Source organism: Chrysochloris asiatica, unplaced genomic scaffold (assembly GCF_000296735.1).
Source record: "Chrysochloris asiatica unplaced genomic scaffold, ChrAsi1.0 scaffold00346, whole genome shotgun sequence".
NCBI lineage: Eukaryota > Metazoa > Chordata > Mammalia > Afrosoricida > Chrysochloridae > Chrysochloris > Chrysochloris asiatica.
In genome coordinates this window covers 1,910,169-1,932,364 of record NW_006408864.1, presented here as the reverse complement: position 1 = coordinate 1,932,364, position 22,196 = coordinate 1,910,169, and the positions used below count along the sequence as shown (strand labels likewise).

At 44.9% G+C, this 22,196-nt stretch overlaps 1 protein-coding gene across 1 annotated transcript in view; it reads right to left on the bottom strand.

Moving 5' to 3' along the window:
• Positions 1-2,050: 2,050 nt before the first annotated feature.
• The window catches only part of MMRN2 (multimerin 2), a 28,750-nt gene continuing 8,604 nt past the window's right edge, over positions 2,051-22,196 (bottom strand). The window contains exons 2-7 of the mRNA XM_006875916.1: positions 12,981-13,109; positions 12,791-12,897; positions 12,551-12,628; positions 11,951-12,106; positions 9,982-11,808; positions 2,051-2,436 (exon numbers count right to left, since the gene is read on the bottom strand). Coding sequence (XP_006875978.1) covers positions 2,051-2,436; positions 9,982-11,808; positions 11,951-12,106; positions 12,551-12,628; positions 12,791-12,897; positions 12,981-13,109 — 2,683 coding nt within the window. The remainder of the gene's footprint in view (positions 2,437-9,981; positions 11,809-11,950; positions 12,107-12,550; positions 12,629-12,790; positions 12,898-12,980; positions 13,110-22,196) is intronic.

Below are 22,196 nucleotides of genomic sequence, written 5' to 3'. Positions count from 1 at the left end.
ACATATTTGTGGGTATACTTCCATTCTTCCTTCCATACCCAGGCAGCCTGTGCATATGCCATCGTATCTACCCACAGAACGCTTTTGTTCCAAGTTTGTGTATATAGCACTATTTAAACTATTTACCCTTATATACCTCCATGTGTCTTCACCTGTCTTCATCATTCTTCTGCCAACCTCCCTTATGTGTATATTTCCCTCCTGGTCACCTGAGTAGCCAGTGAATTACTCTCCTTCCCTCCAACCCCTGGTAACCATCAAAGAATGTCTTTTTCTCTTTTTTATTAAGCATGAAAACCTTTTCTTGAGCTTTTACAACAGCAGTCTCATACAATATTTGTCCTTTTGTGATTAACTAATTTCACTCAGCATAATGTCCTTCAGGTTCATCCATGTTGAGGTGTTTCACAGATTCATTGTTATTCTTCAACATCGCACAGTATTCCACGAGTGTATAAGTTTGTTTCTCTGTTCTTCCACTGATGGGCATTTAGGCTGTCTCCATCTTTTTGCTATTGTGAATAGTGCTGTGATAACATTGGTATGTGTATGTCCTGGAGGGACTGCCGGGTCATAAGGTATTTCTGTTCCCATATTTTTGAGGAAGCACCACACTGTTTTCCACAGTGGTCGAACCATTTTACAGTCCCATCAGCAGTGTAGTAGGGTCCCAGTCTCTCCACACCCTGGCCAGAGTTTGTTGTTTTCTATTTTTTTTGAACTTCTCAATTAATGCTGATGTGAAACGATACTTCATTGTTGAATAACTTGCATCTCTAAGGAGCTCTGGTAACGTAGTGGTTATGAGTCGGGCTGCTAACCTCAAGGTCAACAGTTCAAAACTACCAGCCGTTCCGTAAGAGAAAGATAAGCCTTTCTGCTCCTGTCAAGATTTACAGCCTCGGAAACCCTTATACAGGGTCACTACAAGTCGGAACCGACTCTACAGCACGTAACAACCATTACCACCGATGGCTGAACATTTCTTCATATATTTGTTGGCAATGTGGCTGTCTTCCTTGCTGAAGTATCTGTTCATGTCCTGTGCCCATTTCTTAACTGTCTTTTTCTTCTGGAAATGTAGTTTTCTATAAATTTTAGATATTAGTTCCTTGCCTGATATGTCGTTGCAAACATTTTTTTACCAGTTTGTTGGCTCTTTTTAATCATTTGGTGAAATCTTTTGATGCACATAAGTGTCTATTTTTAAGAAGTCCCAGCCATTTATTTGTCTTCTACCTTTTTGTGTTTTTAGATATGTTTGACAGAGTATTTATGATTTAGGCCATGAATTAGAGCCCCTGAGTTTGTCCTATTTTTTCAATGATGATCTTTACATTTACATTTACATTTAGGCCTTTAAGCCACTGTGCTAACAAGAATTAGGATGGCCATAAACTACCGAAGGAAGTAAAGGGGTGAAGGCTACCCACATCATTTTAGTTAATGTTTGGCATGTCTTGGCCTGAGGACCTTTTAGCTTGTGTGAGGCAAGCAGCAAAAGAAGTGAGATTAATATTACAGATTAAGTCAAGGAATGCCTGGAGCTAAGGAAAATATACTTAATTTATTTCCATTGATTAACTCAACCAGACCCTTGTGTCCATTTTTGACTGGTAGTGACCAGGGGTTGACGTTATGGTACTTTCCTCAGGATTAGAATGAAAAATATTGTCCAGAATGTTCCCTCCATTTTAATCATATTTCTTCTGGGAAAGAATGACTTTCTAGCATAAAATTAAAGGAGAAGAGGAAGTGAGGCAAGGTCTAAAGTGTTGTACAAATGTTTCCAACCACAGTAGCAAAACACCAAAGAAGCTGGGTGGCACAAATGTGTGGCAACTGGAGTCCAAGGCTCACAGTCCCTTCCAGCCAGGTCTCATCCAGAGAGAAGCATTTCTGGCTTCATTATTAAGTAATGCTCAATCCCAGAGTGCCTAGAGGGAGGTCACACATACCACAGTGTCTTTCAAGAGATTTCCAGAGAAAAGATAGACTAAATGGATGATCCTCAGCCCACCCATGATGTCCTATTAGAGCTGTGCTGGGTTCAAGTCTTGAAGATCAGAAAGCCCCCAAATGCAGAGCCTGGCAGGTTTCTTTTTGTCACCGACCCCTGGGTTAACTCAAACCACACCCTCTCACCCTTTTGCAGTTCAGCCATGGCAAAGGCTGTTACCATGCTTCCATCAGTCTGCTCCCCACTGGCATAAACTGCAGTCCGACGGTGACCACCAAACACTAGCTGCCCAGTGCCTGGCCCAGGACCAAATTCAATGCTCACTGCAAACAGGTAGACCCCACGCTCAGGGGCTCGGAAGTAGCCGTGTTCAGGGAAGTAGCTGCTGCCAATGTTGATGTGAGTGGTGTTAAACTTCACAGTCCGCAGAGCCATCGTCCCTTCGGAACAGCTGGCATAGAAGGCCACAGGGGAGTCTGAAATGCAGGAAGAAAGTGCTCAGGGACTAGACCTTCTGTCCCTGAGGTGGGAAGTTAACCCCTGAGACCTACCTTCCTCACCTTGTTAGCCTTAGAAATAGAATGGGGCTTCAAAAACATTTGTGTATACATGAAATGAGAAGATAATGGAATATTTTACATGAATTTGTTGAAGGCCCCTTGTAGGCACTTACCTCTACTGAACATCCATCAAAGATTGTATAGAAGAAATCTGATCAAAAGGGGGCAAATGGAGAAGGGAATCGTCATGGAATTCAGACTTTCTGGAGCCATGGGAGGTTAGAAGAACCCCCCAAACTATTGCCCTGAGACAATGTTTAAATCTTAAGCCAAAAATATTCCCTGAAGTCTTCTTTAAACCAAACCATAGTTTAGGTTGGTTAGCAAAGAATGTCTGTTTTGAACATTGTGCTCTTTTTAAAAAACTACCTAATTGGATCAAATTGACAACAGCAACCCAAAGGTCAGACAGGAAGCTCATGAGGTACTGAGTTTACGCTCTCAGAGGACGAGAACTCAGAAAGAGAGGGAGAAACGGTTGTACAGTTTGAAGAATGTAACCCGTGTCTCTGAATTGCACGTGTGGAAAGTGTAGAATTGGTTATATTTTGCCGCTCCTTGGCAACCCTATTCAGGGTCTCTGTGAGTTGGAACCAATTCAATAGCACTTAACAACAACATCCCTGTAAGAGTGAGTAAATGCATTGTCATAACGGAAAAATTCCCCAATGCAATGTCCGATTTTCTTAAAACATCTTCTTAATAAGTCCTGTGATCATCCTGTATCCTTCGAGAAACTCTATCATGATTACCCTTTGAAATCACAAAAATAATCACCATAGTCTTCAGAACGGACTTGTCGACCCTGACTATAACAGGTCCAGCAGATGCCCCTAGAAGCCACTGTTTTAATTGTGCCTTTTCTGCAGAGACATGTTTTGTTTGGAATAAAGCCATGCATGTATGAAATGGAAGCCTACAAGCAATACTGTTTTGACTAACCCTTGAAAGTAAAGAGCAGTGAAAGGTGTTTCCTTGAAAGGTGTTTGAAACAGGGGCTTCAAGAAAAGAAGGAGCTGGTAGAGCCACGAAAGAAAAGTCACAGAGATGCAGGTTTTTAGACCTGGTTTTTCAAACAGGCAAAAATGAGGCCCAGAGAAGGAAAGCGGATCACACAGCTGGGAGCCAACCATGAGTCCGCTGGTGGCGGGTACTCTTCACACATTTCCACACTTGAAGGAGTACTGCAGCCAGCCTTGGTCGGCTAAGACGGAGACAGAACACAGGTTGGCAGGAGCTCGGGCGTGGAGGCAGAGCGGTGTGGTGTGTGGAGGGTGAATGGGCACAGTGAGAAAGCAGGTAGTCGGGTTACCTAGCCAGGAAGAGCAAGGTGCGGGAGGAGAGGGCCAGAATAGCAGAGGTCAAGTCCCTCGTGGGTCCCAGCTATGGCATTTCCTTTGGCCTTGGCATGCTCCTCATCTGCAACCTCAGGAGGGATTATTAAAACCAATCTTCCCATTTCTCAGGGCATGAAACCAAGTCTTAGAGGAATAGCAACTTGCTAGCAGTTATTGTTGTTAAGGGCCTTTGAGTCGGTTCCTACTCATACCAACCCTATATAGCCACCCGGTATAGGGCTTCCGAGGAGTGGCTGGTGAGCTTGAACCGCTGACTTTGTGGTTCAAACCAATCTTGCATCTAAGTCACTATGAGTCGGGACCGACTCCACGGCACTTGACAACAACAACAAGTCACTAGAAGTTAGTGACTTAGATATCAGAACAAGTCTCAGCCTTTTTTTCTCCCAGTCCAGAAGCAAGCTTGTAAATATAAAACCTCACCTTTCTCTAATTGTGGAAGAGTTTTTGAGAATTTGGAGAGCTCAGAATAGCTTCACTGTTTGTGTAAGATTTTCATGTTAAAGGACAGCGGGTTAGCACTGCAGTTCCCCCAGTACCCAGGAGGTGGCGCGCTAGCTCAAGTAAAGGAAGACCAGACTAGGTCGCCCGTGCTGGTATTGGATCTCCCTTTACGGGGTCCCCTCCCACCAGCCTGGCTGCCCTTTGGAGTGCAGCCCTCCATGAGAGATCCCCACCTAGGCCCCTCAGAAGATGTAAGGGTCGCTGATTTGCTGGAAGGCAAGGTAAGAACAGACTTCCCCATAAGTAAGGGCGCACATCATTCAAGTCCTACAGACTTCCTAAAGCAAATAAGGGGAAAGGGACAAACCTTAGACACTCCTAAGAGGGAAGAAGATGGGAAACCTAACATAGGTACCCTGGGACACAACCTCAGCCCTGAAAATGCTGGGGGAAAGGGGAAACATTGACTGATTTCCTACAACGTAAAAAAGCCAGCGATCGTGCTGGTCAGAAAGAAGACTATGGCCTTTGATTAGCCTTCAGATCTAGAACTGAACTCATCCCAAAGCCCACCGCCCACCCTAGCCCCATATCTTGGGGGGATGACAATACTAGAGAAGTATGCATAACATGTACTGGTCAGCCATTCAAGATCAAAAGAGCAGCATTTACCTAAAGGCAAGATTCAGAAGGGTGAGGTAAGAAGGTGGGATGAGAACAAGGGTCATAGGAAGGAAGTGGAATAAGTGAGGACTGCAATCATTGAAATGAAACAAAGTGTATGATGTGTTGAATGTAGAACTGATGATCTGCTCTGTAAAGCCTGCATTGTTGTAGCTGCTTTTTGCCATTGAGTTAGCTCTGATTCATGCCCAACCTCAGGAATAACAGAAAAAACCATTGTGGGGCCCAGTGCCATCCTGGTGATCATGAGTCTGTTGGTGGTGTGAATACTGTGCCAATTCACTTTAGTGCCCTGTGGGTATTACATCTCTCATTCTTGCTGACCTCCTATTTTACTAAGCATGATGACTTATGGATCTTTCTGGATGGCACGTCTACTGTGAGCCAGCCAAGTCTTACCATCCTTGAGTCTATGAAGCATTAATAGTGGTAAGTGGTTGGAAACCCTTGTTGTTGTTGTTGTTGTTGTTGTTGTTATGTGCCGTGGAGTCAGTTCCAACTCACAGTGACCCTGTACAGGGTTTCCGAGGCTGTAAATCTTTACGGGAGCAGAAAGCCTCATCTTTCTCCCACGGAACAGCTGGTAGTTTCGAACTGCTGACTTTGAGGTTCGCAGACCGATTCGTAACCACTACGCTACCAGAGCTCCTTCTAGGGCCCTTTAGTTGCAGGTAAAACGGCAGTGATCATCTATGAGCTTCTGCAGCGATCACATGTGGGAAGTCCCAGGAAGAGCAATGCATAGGCCGTAGCACAGAGCACCGATAACGAGCTCCTTTCAGGGTCCAAAGTCTTTGCCTGTTCTTGCTTTGTGTGCCGCACATGGTAGGTTATACCAGCGCCTAGCCACACACACACACGTGTACCCCAGGGAAAGCTGACTGAAACTACCTGGGATGAAGAGTTGAGATGGTAGGGTTTGAAGGTGTGACATGGAAGGAGAGGAGGCATTTCCCCTCTCTGCCCTACAGTTACAGCGGCAGGGCAGGCCAGGGCCAGCAATGCATATTTCAGCCTAAAACATTAACATGCCAGGTAGCTCGGCTAGCTCCCAGGCTTTGACACTGACAGTAATTCTCCAACAGATAGTGACTTCTTCCTGGTATGGCACGTGGGTTAATGTGCTGGACTGCAAGATCAGTTTGAACTGCAAGGTCAGTGGTTCAAGCTCACCAGCCACTCCTCGGAAACCCTATACTGGTCACTATGAATCGACTGCACAGCACTTAACAGCAACAACAACAACAACCTCACCACTAGGTCCAAAAGCCTTAGTGGTGCTGTGGGTTAAGCACAGGACTACTAACTGTAAGGTCAGCAGTTCAAACTCACAAGCCGCTCCACAGGAGAAAGATGAGGCTGTCTGCTCCCATAAAGATTCACAGTCTCGGAAACCCTAAGGAGAAGTTATACTCTGTCCTATAGGGTCGCTATGAGTTGGAATTGACTTGATGGCAGCTGGTTAGACTCTAGGTTTACCACCCAGCAGTCAGTTTATCAAGGAGCTCTGGTAGCGTAGTGGTTACGAATCGGGCTGCAAAACTCAAAGTCAGCAGTTCGAAACTACCAGCTGTTCCGCGGGAGAAAGATGAGGCTTTCTGCTCCTGTAAAGATTTACAGCCTCGGAAACCCTGGACAGGGTCACTATGAGTCGGAACCGACTCCACGGCACAACAACAACAGCAAATCAGTTTATCATACTTTGATGGCTTGTATGTTGCTAGGATCCTGGAAGCCATGCCAGTAGTTAGTCAAATATCAGCAGTGGATTCAGTGGACCTTCCAGATTATGGAAGACTAGGAAGAAAGGAAGATGTGATCTACTTCCAAAATTTAGTCAGTGACAACCCTCTAGATCACAGCACAGTGCTGTCTGATTCAGCGCTGGACGATGAGCCCACTAGGTTGGAAGGCAACAGTGCACTCAAAGTTGCGGGCAATCGAGAGGATGGCATGGGACCAAGCAGTGTCTTATTTAGTCGTACGTGGAGTTGCCATAGTAAGAACCTGAACAACAACTAAACAGTCCCCTGTTCCTGAGAAGACTCGTTCAACATCTATCTTGAAGTACAATGCTGTCTGTGATAGGATAATATCCGTATACCTATAAGGAAGATAAATTAATACCACTATTAATTTATACACTAACTGCTAAAGTCAGTGAAGATGAAATTGGAAAATTCTATCAACTTCTTCAGCTGGAAATTCATCAAACATTGAGTTAAGATGTACTGATAATTACTGGTGATTGGAGTGTGAAGGTTGGAAACAAAGAGTAAAGATCAGTCATTGGAAAATATGGCCTTGGTGATAGAAATGATACTGGAGATTGCACGATAAACTTTTGCAAGATCAATGACGCATTCATTGTAAATACTTTTTTAAACAACATAAAAGATGATTATACACATGGACCTCACCAGATGGAAAACATAGAAATCAAATTGTGGGGAGAGACTGTGGAATAGACCATTAATTGCTCATAAGCAAGTTCAGGCTGAAGCTGAAGAAAATTGAACTCATCCACAAGAACCAAACTATGACCTTGAGTATAAACCACTTGAATTTAGAGACCATCTCGAGTACAGATGTGATGCATTAGACACTAATGACAGAAACCAGAAGAACTGTGAGGTGACATCAAGAACATCATACAAGAAAAAATCATAAGGTGATTAAAAACACAAGAAAGAAAAGACCAAAATGATGTCAGAGGAGACTCTGAAATTTGCTCTCCAATGTAGAGATGCTAAAGCAAATATAAGAAATAAGGAAGCCAATGAGTTGAACAGAAAAGTTCAAAGGGCAGCTCAAGAACACAAAGTCAAATACTATGATGAAAAGTGTGAAGACCTGAAGTTAGAAAACCTAAAGAACACACTCAGCCTTTCTCACACTTAAAAAACTGAATTAAAAATTCAAGCCTTGACTTTGCAATATTGAAGGATTCTATGGACAAGATATTGAATGATGCAGAAAGCATCAAAAGAAGATGGAAAGCATATAGTCACTGTTCCAAAAAGAAATGGTCGATGTTCAATCCTTTCAAGAGGTAGCATATGACCAAGACCCTACGGTACTGAAGGAAGAAGTTTAAGCTGCACTGGAGGCATTGGCGAAAAACAATCTTCCAGAAATCGACGGAATACAAATTGACATCTTACAACAAACTGATGCAGCACAGGGAGAGCTCACTCGTCTATACCAAGAAATTTGGAAGACAGGTACCTGGCCAACTGAGTGGAAGAAATCCATATTTGTGCCCATTCCAAAGAGAGGTGATCCAAAGGAATGTGGAAATCATTAGGCAATGTCATTAATTAATATCACTTGCAAGTAAAATTTTGCTGAAGATAATTTAAAAATGGCTAAAACAGTACATCGACAGAGAACTGCCAGAAATTCAAGCTAGATTTAGAAGAGGATATGAAAGTAGAACTATTGTTGTTGATGTCAGATGACCTTGACTGAGAGCAGAGAACAGCAGAAAGATGTTTGCTTGTGCTTTATTGACTATGCAAAGAATTTGGACAGTGTGGATCATGACAAGGTATGGAAAACATTTTGAAGAATGGGAAATCCAGAAATCGTGCTCATGAAGAACCTGTAGAACAAGGAGAACAGGGGGACAGTGAGTGGTTTAAAATCAGGAAAGGTGTGGTGTGCCAGGGCTGTATTATATCACCGCACATATTGACTCTGCATGCTGAGCATATAACACAAAAAACTGGATCATATGAGGGAGAACGTGACATCAGGATTGGAGGACGGCTCATTAACAACCTGTGATATACAGATGATATAACCTTGCTTACTGGAAGCAAAGAGGACTTAAGCAAAAATCCTCACAACTGGACCAATAAGTAACATCATGATGGAGAAAAGTGTGAAGTTGTCAAAGGATTCATTTTGCTTGGATCCACAATCAACACTCATGGAGGCAGCAGCCAAGAAATCAAACGATGTATTTATTGCATTAGGCAAATTTGCTGCACAAGATCTCTTTAAAGTGTTCAAGACCAAAGATGTCAGTTTGAGGATTAAGGTGCGCCTGACCCAAATCATGGTATTTTCAATAGCCTCATATAGCTCTGGTAGCGTAGTTGTTACGAATTGGGCTGCGAACCTTAAGGTCAGCGGTTCGAAACTACCAGTCGCTCCGCGGGAGAAAGATGAGGCTTTCTACTCCCATAAAGATTTACACCCTCGGAAACCCTGTGCAGGGTCGCTATGGGTCGGAACCGACTCGACGGCACTTAACAACAACAACATATGCATGTAGAAGTTGGACAATGACTAAGAAAGACCATAAAAGAATTGATGCTTTTAAATTCTGGTGTTGGAGAAGAATATTGAAAGTTCCATGGACTGTAGGAAGAACAAACGAATCTGTCTTTTGAAAGAAGCAGAGTCAGAATGCGCCTTAGAAGCCAGCATGATGAGACTTCATCTCTCATACTTGGGCTATATTATCAGGAGGGACCAGTCTCTGGAGAATGCCATCATGCTTGGTAAAATGGAGGGTCAACGAAAAAGAAGGAGACCCAGACGAGATGAGTTGGCACAGTGAGAGCAGCAATGGGCTCAAGCGTAACGATTGTGAGGATGGTGCGGGACGGGGCACTGTTTTGTTCTGTTGTTCACAGGGTTGCTATGAGTCGGAACTGACTCAACAGCACCTAACAACAACAATCTCTGAATGGGAGAGCCCTGGTGGCATACATTGGACTGTTAACCACAGGGTCAGTGGTACGAATCCACCAGCTGCTTTGCTTGAGAAAGATGGAACTTTATGAATCGAAATGGACTGAACAGCAGACAACAACAGTGATATCCCTGAATGGGAAGTGTGAGTCTGAGTCACAGTGACTAGAATCATCTTTTCTCTTTCACCCACCTTTTCTCAGGCAGAGGAACTGCTTCTGGATAGCAGTCCTCCTACACCTCCCAGTCTCCCAAGGGCCCAGCACCTTACCTGCCTCCATCAGCGTTGCCAGGGCACGGTATTTGCCTGGCGTGTCGGCCCAAGCCTCTGCCTGCTTCTTGTTCCGTGTCTGGGGAGCTTCCGGGTCTCTCTGCTTCTTGTTCCGTGTCTTGCTCAGCATGACCTGCAGCTTCCCCAGGTTTATGCTGGAATTGGCTGCCACCAGCCCTTGGAAGTTTCCAAAGAGGCTGTGGAAGAGCAACTGGTGCCGCTCCAAACCTTGCTGGGTGGTGGAGATCGCAGTCTGCAGACCCTCAAGAGAGTCATTGAGAGCAATGCCCCCGGAGGCTTCGCAGCATCGCGCAGCCTGCTGGACCTGGGCGCCCAGGCGTCGGAGCTCCACCTTCAGTCCAGCCAGGTTCCTAGGGCCAGGGCCAGCGCCCTCCTCACGGGGCTCCTCGTGAATGGGTTCCAGACCTTCAGTGCCAGGCCCAGCCCGGTCCTGCCAGTCACTCCTCGCCCGCTCCAGTTCGCTTACCCGAGCGGCCAGGGCAGTCCAGCCATGAGCCTGGTCGTGTAGCCCAATCGCGGCCTCCTGCAGGCCCAGCCGGATCTGCTCATAGTTCAGGGGCAGCGGCCCAGGCGTCTCCTCGGCCATCTCCTCCAGCATCTCCTCCCCGAAAAGAGCGGCCAGCACCGCCTCGTGCCGCAGCGCGTCGGTCAGCAGCGCCTCAAAGGAGCTGTTGAGCTGGCGGAGGTCACGGCGCGCCAGCTCCTCGGCCGCTTGCAGCGCGGCCACCTCGTGAAGGACCTGGAGCAGCTGGCCACGCAGCCGGGCGGTGTCGGACCGCGCTTGCTGGCTCTCCGTGCGCTGTTTGTCCAAGGCCAGGGAGAGATCCTCCAAGGCGGCCCTCAGAGCACGCACCACGGGGCTATCCAGCTTGCTCCGCTCCTCCAGGTTCACCTGGGTTTCCTCCAGGACCCGGGTGGTGTCCCGTTGGCCCTCACGAATGAGATCCAGGTCCAAGTAGAGCTTCTGGCAGTTGCAGTCCTTCACATACTTAATGAGGTCCGCGTGGCTGCCTTGCAGGTGCTGGAGGGTGAGGTTGAGGTCCAGGAGGTGCCTTTCCATCTCCTCCTTGGTCTCCTCCATAATCAGCGACTTCTCCATCAGGATCACCCGAAGCTCACGCAGTCCAGTGTGGTTGACCAGCAGCTCTTGCATCTGCTGCTCCACCTTGCCGATCTGATCGAAGGTCTCATCGGATTCTGAGTACAGCTCCTTGATCTCGTCCTCCTGCCGGCGCAGGGTTGCCCTGATGTCTGTCAGGGCCGCTAGGGCGCTCTGCAGCTCCTCTTCCCTGCGGGCTGCGGTCAGATGCAGAGTGGAGAGATTCCTCTGCAGCTGCCCCAGCCTGGCCTGCAGGCTCTCTGGCTCCGGCCTTGCTCTTGCCCCTAGGTCAGGCACCACCACCAGGCTGCCAGAGGCTCCCGGGAGCTCCTGGGCCTTATGGAACCGTTTCAACTTGGTGTCTATGTTGGCCTCCACCTCCCTGAGGGAGTGGTGCATGGACAGCTGCTGGGCATACAGGCGGTCCTCCATGTCCTGCCGAAGTTGGCCCACTCTCTGGGCGTTCTCCTGCACCTTGCTCTCAAATTTGGCACCAAGCTCCTGAAAGTCAGCCCTGTCCACGGTGCTCTCCTGGACCCTCTGGATGGCCTGACGATTGGTCTCCACGTCAATAGACAGGTTTCTTACCGTCTGTGAAAGGCTGTGCAGGCTTTCATTGAAGCCCCTCCAAATGGGGCTGAAATGCTCTCGCAGAAAGGCCTCCAAGTGGGGCAGCAGCACTTGCTGCAAGGATCTGCCCTGCAACTCTGCAGGCAACAGGAACACATTTACAAATGTGAACTGTAGGAACACACCCCTTCCTAGGAAGCCTGCAGGGGACCACAGGGACCCTCTGCCTCCCTCTGCCTCCCCTTCCACCTACCATCTCAGATGTACTCATGCACTCACCAAACTCAGTTTGATTTGCCTCCGTTGTGGCCATTGTGAGGTTACTTGTCCATAGGTCCAGAAGGCTGCCAGCCATCTGGTGAAGGTCATTCTGGACATCTTCTATCTGCTGTTCCTGCTGTACCACCACCTTACTGATCTCTGCAAGTGGGTAACCTGAACACGTGGCAGAGGTCAGTGCCGAGGGCTAACCACCCAGGCTTGGTCAGATCACAGAGAAGATTCGGGGGCTGGGAGCAGGGAGTTTATAAGAACAAATGGCAAGGGGGCTCTGGTTTGGGAGACGGGAAGTCTTTTTCTAGATTGTGGGGTTCAGGGTGCAAGGAAGGTGCCAAAAGGAGCTTCCCCCCTAAGCAATGGGCCCCGGAAAGCAGAGCCTCTGTAGTGAGCCTGGGCTTCTGTAGGTGGAGTAGGGCAGGACCGGCAGCGAGGCCAGAAGGGAGCCTCTGCTGATTCCAAGTGGATGCTTTTCCTGAAATGGCTCGACCCCATCAGAAGAGGAAGGACTCAGGCACAAGGGCTCTGCCTGACCACCCCTCCTGCACAACCAGACCAGGAACTCCAAGGGGACGGTCCCACCTTCCCAGGAAAGCAACACACCAGGTCCAGAGCTGACTGGCGCTTCCCAAGGTTCCTGGTGACCATCACGTGGATCTGTCGACTGGAGTGTTGTGGGATCTGCAGTGAGAAGGGGGCGGGGTAGCATGGGACACTGACCTGGAGATCAGTGGTTCTGTATGGCCTCTGAAGCCTGAGGTCAGAGGTTGAGGTGGGAAGGGGTAGGGGAAAATAGGCCTGTGTGTCAGGCAGGGCAGGGTGGGTAGGCCACGAACACCCTACCATGGTGCTGGCAGTCGGGGCCTGTGTAGCCCGGGCAGCACCTCCAGGCCACTGAGTTCATCACTTTCTGCTTCACCTGGTACACTGGCTTGGAGGCCACACGATACCTGGGGGAGGAGGGTCGGCTCAGTTATATAGGGAGGGGGACAAGCTGGGGTGACCAGCGAATGGCCCACTCTGCCCCACTCACATGACTTTGACTTTCTGGCAGTCAGGAGCCCCCTGTGGACACGGTTGTTGTGAGTGGACGAGGAATTTCTCTGTTTTGCAAGCAGCTACAAAGGTGACCAGCCTGGACTTCTGGTAGGGGCACCAGTTACTAGAAAGAAATCAGAAACTGAGCAAAATGAAAGGTTGCTGAGCTGATGCCCAGGCCCAGGCCCACCCCTCTCTCCTGGAGGTCCATGGGAAGGCTGGGATTGAGCAGCACTACCACCAAGGCGAGGTTTCTGCAGTCTGTAAACCCTGGGAGGGAGCATCAGCATTATTAATTCCTCCAGTTCAACATTAATCCCTAGGAGCCCTGCCTGGGAAAGCTGTGCTCCACCGTTTTCTAGGAGCTGCCTTTGGGCAGCACAGAGATTCCAAGGAGCTCCCCAAAATCACACAGCAAAGTTCCTGGCAAAACTCTCACTGTTTTTCTTGTTGGGAGGGAAACAGCCAGGTATAGCTGTGGCTGAAGAGTCTGAAACCAGTTTCTCCTAAACTTTCTGGCTGTAGGACTTTGAGCAAGAGTGCCCCTTTCCCCATCTAGTCAATGAAAAGGCTGCACTACCTTTCTCAGTACCAGTGCCCTCTTCTCAGAGAGCCAAGGAGTGTTCCTGACAGGCTCTCAGAGAACCGGACTCCATCGGCCCACCCTGGCTGCCTTAGCAACCTGTTCCCATTGCTATTAACATCCTTCCTCACCAGAGACCTCACCCAGGAAGAGGACCTGCTCCCAGACAGCTGTGTGAGCTGTCTCCTCTCTGGGAAAGGTAACCTGCATTGAGGCCTCCTCGGGGCTGACTTGGAGGGCACACTCCACATCGGGAACACCTGGGGTGGGGGGTAGTTCTCCATCTCTGCCCTTCACCAGCACGTGCTGTGGCACATCCTGGGAGAGGAACAATGCTTAGTGTTCACTGACCTGACGTGGTGGCAGCTTGATGGGGTCAGTGGGAGGGCGGATGGTTCTTTCTTTAACTCCCAGAGCAAAGCTCTCTCAAGTTTCAAGTGGCAATGACCCCTTTAGTTCGGTGTAGCTCAGCAGCTCTGGAGTGCTCCATGCTGGGCTCATGCTCAGCACTCATAGTGCCAAGATGGAAAGACGAGTCTTCCCTTGGGGTTCCAAAGAGAGCTATCAATCTCCCATGGTGGAATAAGTGCTAGGACCAGTGAAGAGGTCCAGGAGTCCATAGAACTTTCAGAAGGAGGTGATGACTGGGCTGAGTGATAAATGGAGAGAGTTAGATGGAGCAACATGAGCTGGGTGTGTGGGGACCCCGGAGATGAAGACTGTGGAGTTGAGGCAAGCTTGGAATAAAGACCAGGCCAGATCCTGGAGACTTTGGGTGTCTTTGGGCTGGGTGGGAAGGGTGGTAAATTAAGCAGGGGAGAGATGTGAATGAGTCAGCCTGGCTATTGGGCACAGAAAGAGTAGGATGAGAAAAGACTTTGATTTAACTTAGTTGTTGCAGGGGTCTAGGTAAAATTAGATGGCACCTTGGACTGGGCAGATGATGGTAAACACAGAAAGAAATGGTGCTATGGGATCTTGGTGATGGAGTGACTCTTTGGGGGCTGGGATTTTATTTACTGGTGATGGTCTCTATATTGGACAATCCAGTGCCATCTTACAGGAATGGTGCCGAGGAGAGCAAAGGTAAGAAAGCTAAGGGGATTGAGTGACCATATGTGTTTTGAATGCTGAAACCAGCATCAGCCTGCCTCCACTTGGTTCCCTGAAGCCTGGCCGTCAGCTTTTACTCTTGGCAGCAGATTGGAAAACTTCTTAGGAAAATGATCCAGCCCAAGAGGAAAGGCCAAAAGATATTGGCATCAGAAGTTCTCAGTGAAATACTCCTACCAGAGTATCAAATAGCAAAACGGATCAGAAAACACCATCAATATACTAAAAGCTTTAATCCGCTTTTCAGTCTCACTATATTCTTAAGTAGGGGAGTCTTGGTGTGGCACTATAGGATAAGCACTGGATTGCAAGGTCACTTGGAACCACAAGGTCAGTGGTTAAGTGCTGACTCAATTTCACTTAACAACAGTGACAACATTCTTTAGTAGGAATCCCCTGAGTGGCACAAACAGCTAAATACTCAACTACCATCCAAAAGGTTAGGGGTTTGAACTCACCCAAAGGTGCTTTCCCCACAAATATATCAGTTTGTTATACTATGGCAACTGGATGCTGGAAGTTATGCCATTGAGTCACCCATGGTGGACCGATTTCAGTGGAGTTTCCACTCTAAGAACAGACTAGAAAGAAGGAATAGGCATCCTTTCTTTGAGGGATTAGCCACTAAAAACCTTATGAATAACAGTGAAACAGTGTCTGATATAACAGTGCTCAAAGATGAGCCCTCAGGTTGGAAGGCACTCCAAATAAGCCTGAGAAAGAGCTGCCTCCTTCATGCCATGGGTGGAACAAGGTTTTCAGACCCTACCTTCGCTTCTCAAAATGAGAAGAAATAGCTGCAAACATCCATTAATAATCAGAACATTGAAGGTATGAAGTATGAATCTAGGAAAATTGGAATGGATTTCATCAAGATCGATATCCTAGGAATTAGTGAGCTGAAATGGACAGTAACTGGCCATTCTGAAAAGAAAAATCATCATTTACTATGTCAGAAATGACAGACAAATTCAAAAGAAATGGTGTCACATTCATCATCAAGAAGAACATTTCAAGATCTATCTTGAAGTACAATGCTGTCTGTCATCTATACAACATCAAGGAAAACAAGTTAATGCAAGTATTATTCAAATTGACTCACCAACCACCAGGTCAGTGGTGAAGAATTCTACCAACTTCTTCAGTCTGAAATTGATCAAACATGCCTCGAGACACATTGATAATTACTGGCAATTGGAATTTGGAAACAAAGAGAGGGATTGGTAGTTGGAAAATATGACTTTGGTGATAGAAATGACACTGAAGATCGCATGATAGAATTTGTACGATCAATGACTTACTCATTGCAAATATAATTTTTTAACAACGTAAATCAAATGCACTACATCTGTGAGAGGAGATGATGGAGAAGCTCAATATCACCAGCCAATAAAAAGCCAGGAGTTGACTGTGGAACAGACCATCAATTGTTCACATGCAAGCTCAAGAAAATTCAAACAAATCCATGAGAGCGAAAGCACAACCATGTGAGTTTAAAGACCATCTCAAGAACAGATTTGATGCATTGGACACTAATGACCAGACAAATTGTGGGATGACATCAAGAAAAGTTAAGAAAATATTTTCTTGTCTTGCTAAATGACATAGTCTATGAACTTTACCTAGGGGTGGGTGAAAGGTGGAGGGAATTATTCACAGATTAGAGGGTAAACACATGCTAACATGAAGCTGGCAATATACAAGAGAGAGGCTGGCAGCAGAGGAAAGATGAAGTAGCAGGAGACACAGGGAGGAATGTAAGAGCTAAAGGAAATAGAGGTAAATACTGTTAACTGATGGTACATGGAGGGGATTGTAAGCATTGTAATGAAGCAGAGTATATGATTTGCTGAATGTAAAAGTGATGATCTGCTCTGTAAATCTTCACTTAATTCACAATAAAAAGTTAAAAAACAAAAACAAAACGTTATACATGAAGAAATCAAAAGGGCATTAAAAAGACAGGAAAGAAAGAAAAGACCAAAACGGATGTCCGAAGAGACTCTGAAACTTGTTCTTGAACCTAGAGTAGCTAAAACAAATGGAAGAAATGATGACGCAAAAGAGCTTAACAGAAAATTTCGAAGCGCAGCTCTAGAAGACACAGTATTATAACAAAATGTGCAAAGAACTAGAGTTAGAAAACCAAAAGTTTGCTCAACATTTATTTCTCAAGCTGATAAAATTGAAGAAAAAATTCAAGCCTCGAATTGTACTACTGAAGGACTCAATGAGCAAAATCTAACAATATCATTAATATCACACACAAGTATAATTTTGCTGAAGATAATTAAAAACCAGTTACAGCAGTACATCTACAGGCAGCTGCCAGAAATTTAAGCTGGATTCAGAAGAGGACATGGAACTAGGGATCCCACTGCTGACATCAGATGGATCTTGACTAGAAGCAGAAAAAGATGTTTACCTGTGCTTTATTGACTATGCAAAGGCATTCAACTGTGTGAATCATAACAAATTAGGGATAACATTGCAAAGAATGGGAATTCCAGGACACTTAAATGTGCTCATGAGGAACCTGTACATAGACTAAGAGACAGTCATTTGAACAGAACAAGGCAATACTGAATAAAATCAGGAAAGGTATGCACCAGGGTTGGAGACTTTCACCATCCCATTCAATCTTTGTGCTGAGCAAGTAATCCCAGAAGCTGGATTATACAAGGAGGAACGTGGCATCAGAATTGGAGAAGACTCATCAACCACCTATGTTATTCAGATGACACAACTTTGCCTGCTGGAAGCAAAGACGACTTAAAATACTTACTGATGAATATCAAAGACTACAGTCTTCAATATAGATTGCACCTCAATGCAAAGAAAATAAAACTCCTCACAACTAGATTAATAAACAGCATCATGATAAATGGAGAAAAGATTGCTGTTGTCAAGGATGTCATTTTACTTGGATCCACAATCATCACTCATGGAAGCAGTAGTCAAGAAATCAAATGATGTATTGCATTGGACAAATCTGCTGAAGGGAAAAAGAAAAAAACAACTTCTTTAGACCATTAAAGAGCAAAAAGGTTACTTTGAGGACTAAGGTGTGCCTGACCCCAAGCCATATTTTTAATCCCCTCAAAGGCATGCAAAAGCTGGAGAATCGATATATTTGTAGTGTTGGATGAAGAATATTGAAAGTAGTATCAGCTGCCTAAAGAACATACAAATCTGTCTAGGAAGCAGCACAACTAGAATGTTCCTTGGAATTGAGCATGGTGAGACTGCATCTCACATATTTTAGATAAATTATTAGGAGGGACCAGTCCCTAGGGAAAAGTAGCATGCTTGAAAAAGTAGAGGGTAGGCCAAGAAGAACCTCCTAATGAGATGAATTGTCACTGTGGCTGCAACATTGGGCTCAAACATAACAACACTTGTGAGGATGGTGTAGGACCAGGCAGTGTTTCACTCTGCTGTGCTATGAGTTAGAATCAACTCTAAGGCATCTAACAACAACAACAACAACAACATAAGCAAACTATTGGTTGATGCAGGAGGCATCAAAAGAAGATGGAAGCCGGGAGGTTGGCACTGAAGTATGTGGAAGAAAGTTAAAGTGAATAGAGGTAAATACTGTTAACTGATGGTATATGGTGGGGATTGCATTCATTGTAATGAAATGAAGTATGTGGTTTGTTGAATGTAAAACTGATGGTCTGCTCTGTAAACTGCCACTCAATTCACAATATAAAGTTTAAGTAATAATAATAAAGAAGATGGAAGGAATACACAGAGTCACTGTATCAAAAAAAATTGGTTAACGTTCAGCCATTTCAGGACATAGCAAATGATCAAGAATCAAAGGTATTGAAGGAAGAAGTGCAAGCTGCATTGAAGACATTAGTGGAAAATGGGGCTCCAGGAATTGATGAAATACCAACTGAAATGTTTCAACAAACTAATTCAGTACTGGAAGCACTTACTACTCTATGCCAAGAAACTTGGAAGACAGATACATAACAAATCCACTGGAAGAGATCAATATCTGTGCCCATTCCAAAGAGAAGCAACCCAACAGAAGGCAGCAATTACTTAACAATATAATTAATATCAAATGCAAGTAAAATTTTACTGAGGAGAATTCCAAAAATGATTGCAAAAGTACATCAACAGAGAGCTGCCAGAAATTCAAACCAGATTCAAAAGAGGACATGGAACTAGGAATACCATTGCTGATGTCAGATGGATCTTAGTTAAAAGCAGAGAATACCAGAAGGATATTTACTTGTGCTTTAGTAACTATACAAAGGCATCCAACTGTGTGCATCATAAACTGTGGATAAAGTTGCAAAGAATGGCTATTCTACCACATTTAATTGTGCTGATGAGGAACCTGTACATAGATTAAGAGGAGACACTGAATGGTTTTAAATCAGGAAAAGTGTGAGAGTCTGGGGCAAGATGATAGAGTAAGCAGACATTGAGCTGACCCTCTGCAACAGATGGGAGATCAAATGAAAGATACACAGATTCTAGACTCCTGAGCATCAGAGACTGAGACAGAGAGGTGGATTGAGTGCCAGCTGGGTTGGCATGGTGCAGTGCAGCCACCTTGAGCTTTTGTAAGCAGCTGTTGATTCAGTGGTCTGAAGACACAGGTTGCCACTGGAAACTGGCAGCAAGGGGTTGCAATTCTCCCTTATTCCTATACCCTCCTGACTGCTGGAGACATGACCAGTCCCTGCCCTTGCCAACCCAGCAATCAATGGCACACCCTTCTGCACAGTTTCTGCTCTGCCTTGAGTTGGGCACCTGGCATAGCACCCTTGTTTCTGGAGACCTGTGAACCCGCCCTGAACTACACAACACAATAAACAGAGAAATAACTGCCTTCACACTCCGGTCCCTACCATATCCACCAAGAGCAGGGGGTGAGTGCTTGAGAATAAACCAATATACAATACTCAATCAAATATAACTACAATGGCACCACCATATCTCAGCAACAGCAGACAATTTCAGCTTAGAAAAAGAAATAAAACAGAGTGCCTCAAACAAGTCATCAAAATACAGAATCAAAAGCATAACACCAAAAATGATATTGCAACTGCCTGATATGGAATTTAAAGGAATGTTAATTAGGTAACATGGACAGATTGAGAAAGATCAAGAAAACTATAGATGAAATCAAGGAAAACATAGACAAAACTATGGAAAATTTCAGGAAACTGACAAGTGGGAACTATACAAAAACAGCAATTAGGAAGCTAGAGGATTAAAACTAAGACTTCAGTAATAGATAACATGCAGAAAGGGCTAAGAAACAAAGCTGTATCAATGGAAGGCCAAATTATTGAGCTTACAGAAGAATCTTTTCATATTCATCTGCCAGAAAAAAGAACAAAAAGAAAATCCAAAGAAAGCCTAAAATTTCTGTGGGAAACTATGAAGAGGAATAACAACATGTGATAGGACAGAAAGAGACAAAAAACCCATAGAGAATATTGCCTAAAAGCCGATGGAAGAAAACTTCCCTAACATCATGAAAGACAAGAAGACAGCATTCAAGAAGTTGAATGAATTCCAAATAGAATAGACCCTAAAAGAAAAACACCAAGGTATTATAATCAAACTTTTCAAAACCAAAGACAAGAATCCTGAAAGCAGATCAGGGAAAATGAAAGGTTATCTACAAAGGTGAACTAATATGACTAAGCTCCGATTTCTCAGCAGGAACCATGCAGGCAAGAAGGCAATGGAATGACACATATGAAACTCTGGGGGGAAAAAAAATTGCCTACCCAGAATCGTGTAGCCCACAAAACTATCTATTATATATGACAGCGAAATTAGGCCATTTCCAGGAAAACAGAAATTAAAAGAATTGGCAAAAACCAGACCAACCTTACTAAAAATATTAAAGGGGTTTCTTTGAACAGAGAACCAACAATAGCAGACAACAACCTACATACATGAAAATATCACCTAGACTCAACCCATGTGCAAAGTAAAACAGACTTATAGGACTGAAAGTAGAGAACACAGATACTGTTACAACAGTAACAAGAAAACTGTAAAAAGAAGAAATAATATAATTACAGAACTTCTACATGAAGAGGAAATCAAATAGATTTCAAGAAAAAAAAGGGAGGGGAATAAATAAAAATAAACATAACTGTGACCCTGAAAATGAGAAGAAGTGTACTCCTAGCCCTAGCCCAGCATTTACCCTTAACACTAATCCTGGTCTTAAATGAAGTCCTAGGCCTAGCTGTAGTCCTAACTCTAACCCACACTTCTTACTCCAACCCACCCCACAAAAATGTGTGTGTGTCAGAATTGTATCCTTTGACCATACTGATCCAATCTCTGCTGAGCAAATGATCCGAGAAGTTGAACTATACGAAGAAGAAGAATGTGGCATCAGGATTGGTGGAAGACTCATTAATTATGAAATGCAGATAATACACCTTGCTTGCTGAAAGTAAAGAGGACTTGACACATTTGCTGATAAAGTTCATAGAATGCAGCATTCAGTATGGATTACAACATAATGGAGAGAAAACGAAAATCCTCACAACTGGACCAATAAATTGTTGTTGTTGTTAAATGCCCTGGAGTAGGTTCTGATTCATAGCTACCCTGTATAGGGTTTCCGAGAAGTGGCTAGTGAATTTAACTGTCAACATTGCAGTTCAAACGGACCTTATGGTCAAGTGCTTATCTTATAGTGCCACACCAGGACCAATAAATAGCATCATGATAAACAGGAAAAAGATTAACGTTGTCAACTATTTCAATTTACTGGAATTCGCAATCAATGCTCATGGAAGCAGCAGTCAAATAGCTGTAAATGTTTCAAGCACAACTAGCTATATAATTTGCCAGGCACCATACAATATGTTCTGGACTTTGAACCACAAGGTTGACAGTTCAAGTCCACCAGTCACCCTGTGGGAGAACGGTAAGGCTTTCTGCTTCCAAAAAGATGTACAGATCAGAAACCCTACACAGGGTCGCTATGAGTCAGAACCAACTCTACGGCACTTAACAACAACACAAATTAAAACGTAGGGTCCTTTGTTAAAAAATTACTAAGAAGTGTTAAGACAATGACAAAAGAGCATTAAACCAAATGGGATCCTCCTGGTTGCAGACCTCTGTGGAGACCTGGCGTGGTGCTCTAGGATAAGCACTGGACCACAGGTTCAGTTTGAACTGCAAGGTCAGCAGTTCAAACCCACCAGCCACTCCTCAGAAACCCTATACAGGGTCGCTGTGAGTTGGAACTGATTCGACAGCACTTAACAACAACATCTATGAAACTGGACCCAGTTTTAGGCTTTATGAGTCATATGCATTCTGCTGTAATTAACTCCTCAACTCTGCCACTCTAGTGCTCCGTCAGCCACTGACAATATGTAAATGAATGCACATGACTGTGTTCCAATAAACCTTTATTTACAAAAATACAGACAGCCAGGTTTGGCCAAAAGGCATAGTTTTCTGTCCCTGACTAGCAGTGTATACGACTAACTTAAAAAAGAAAGA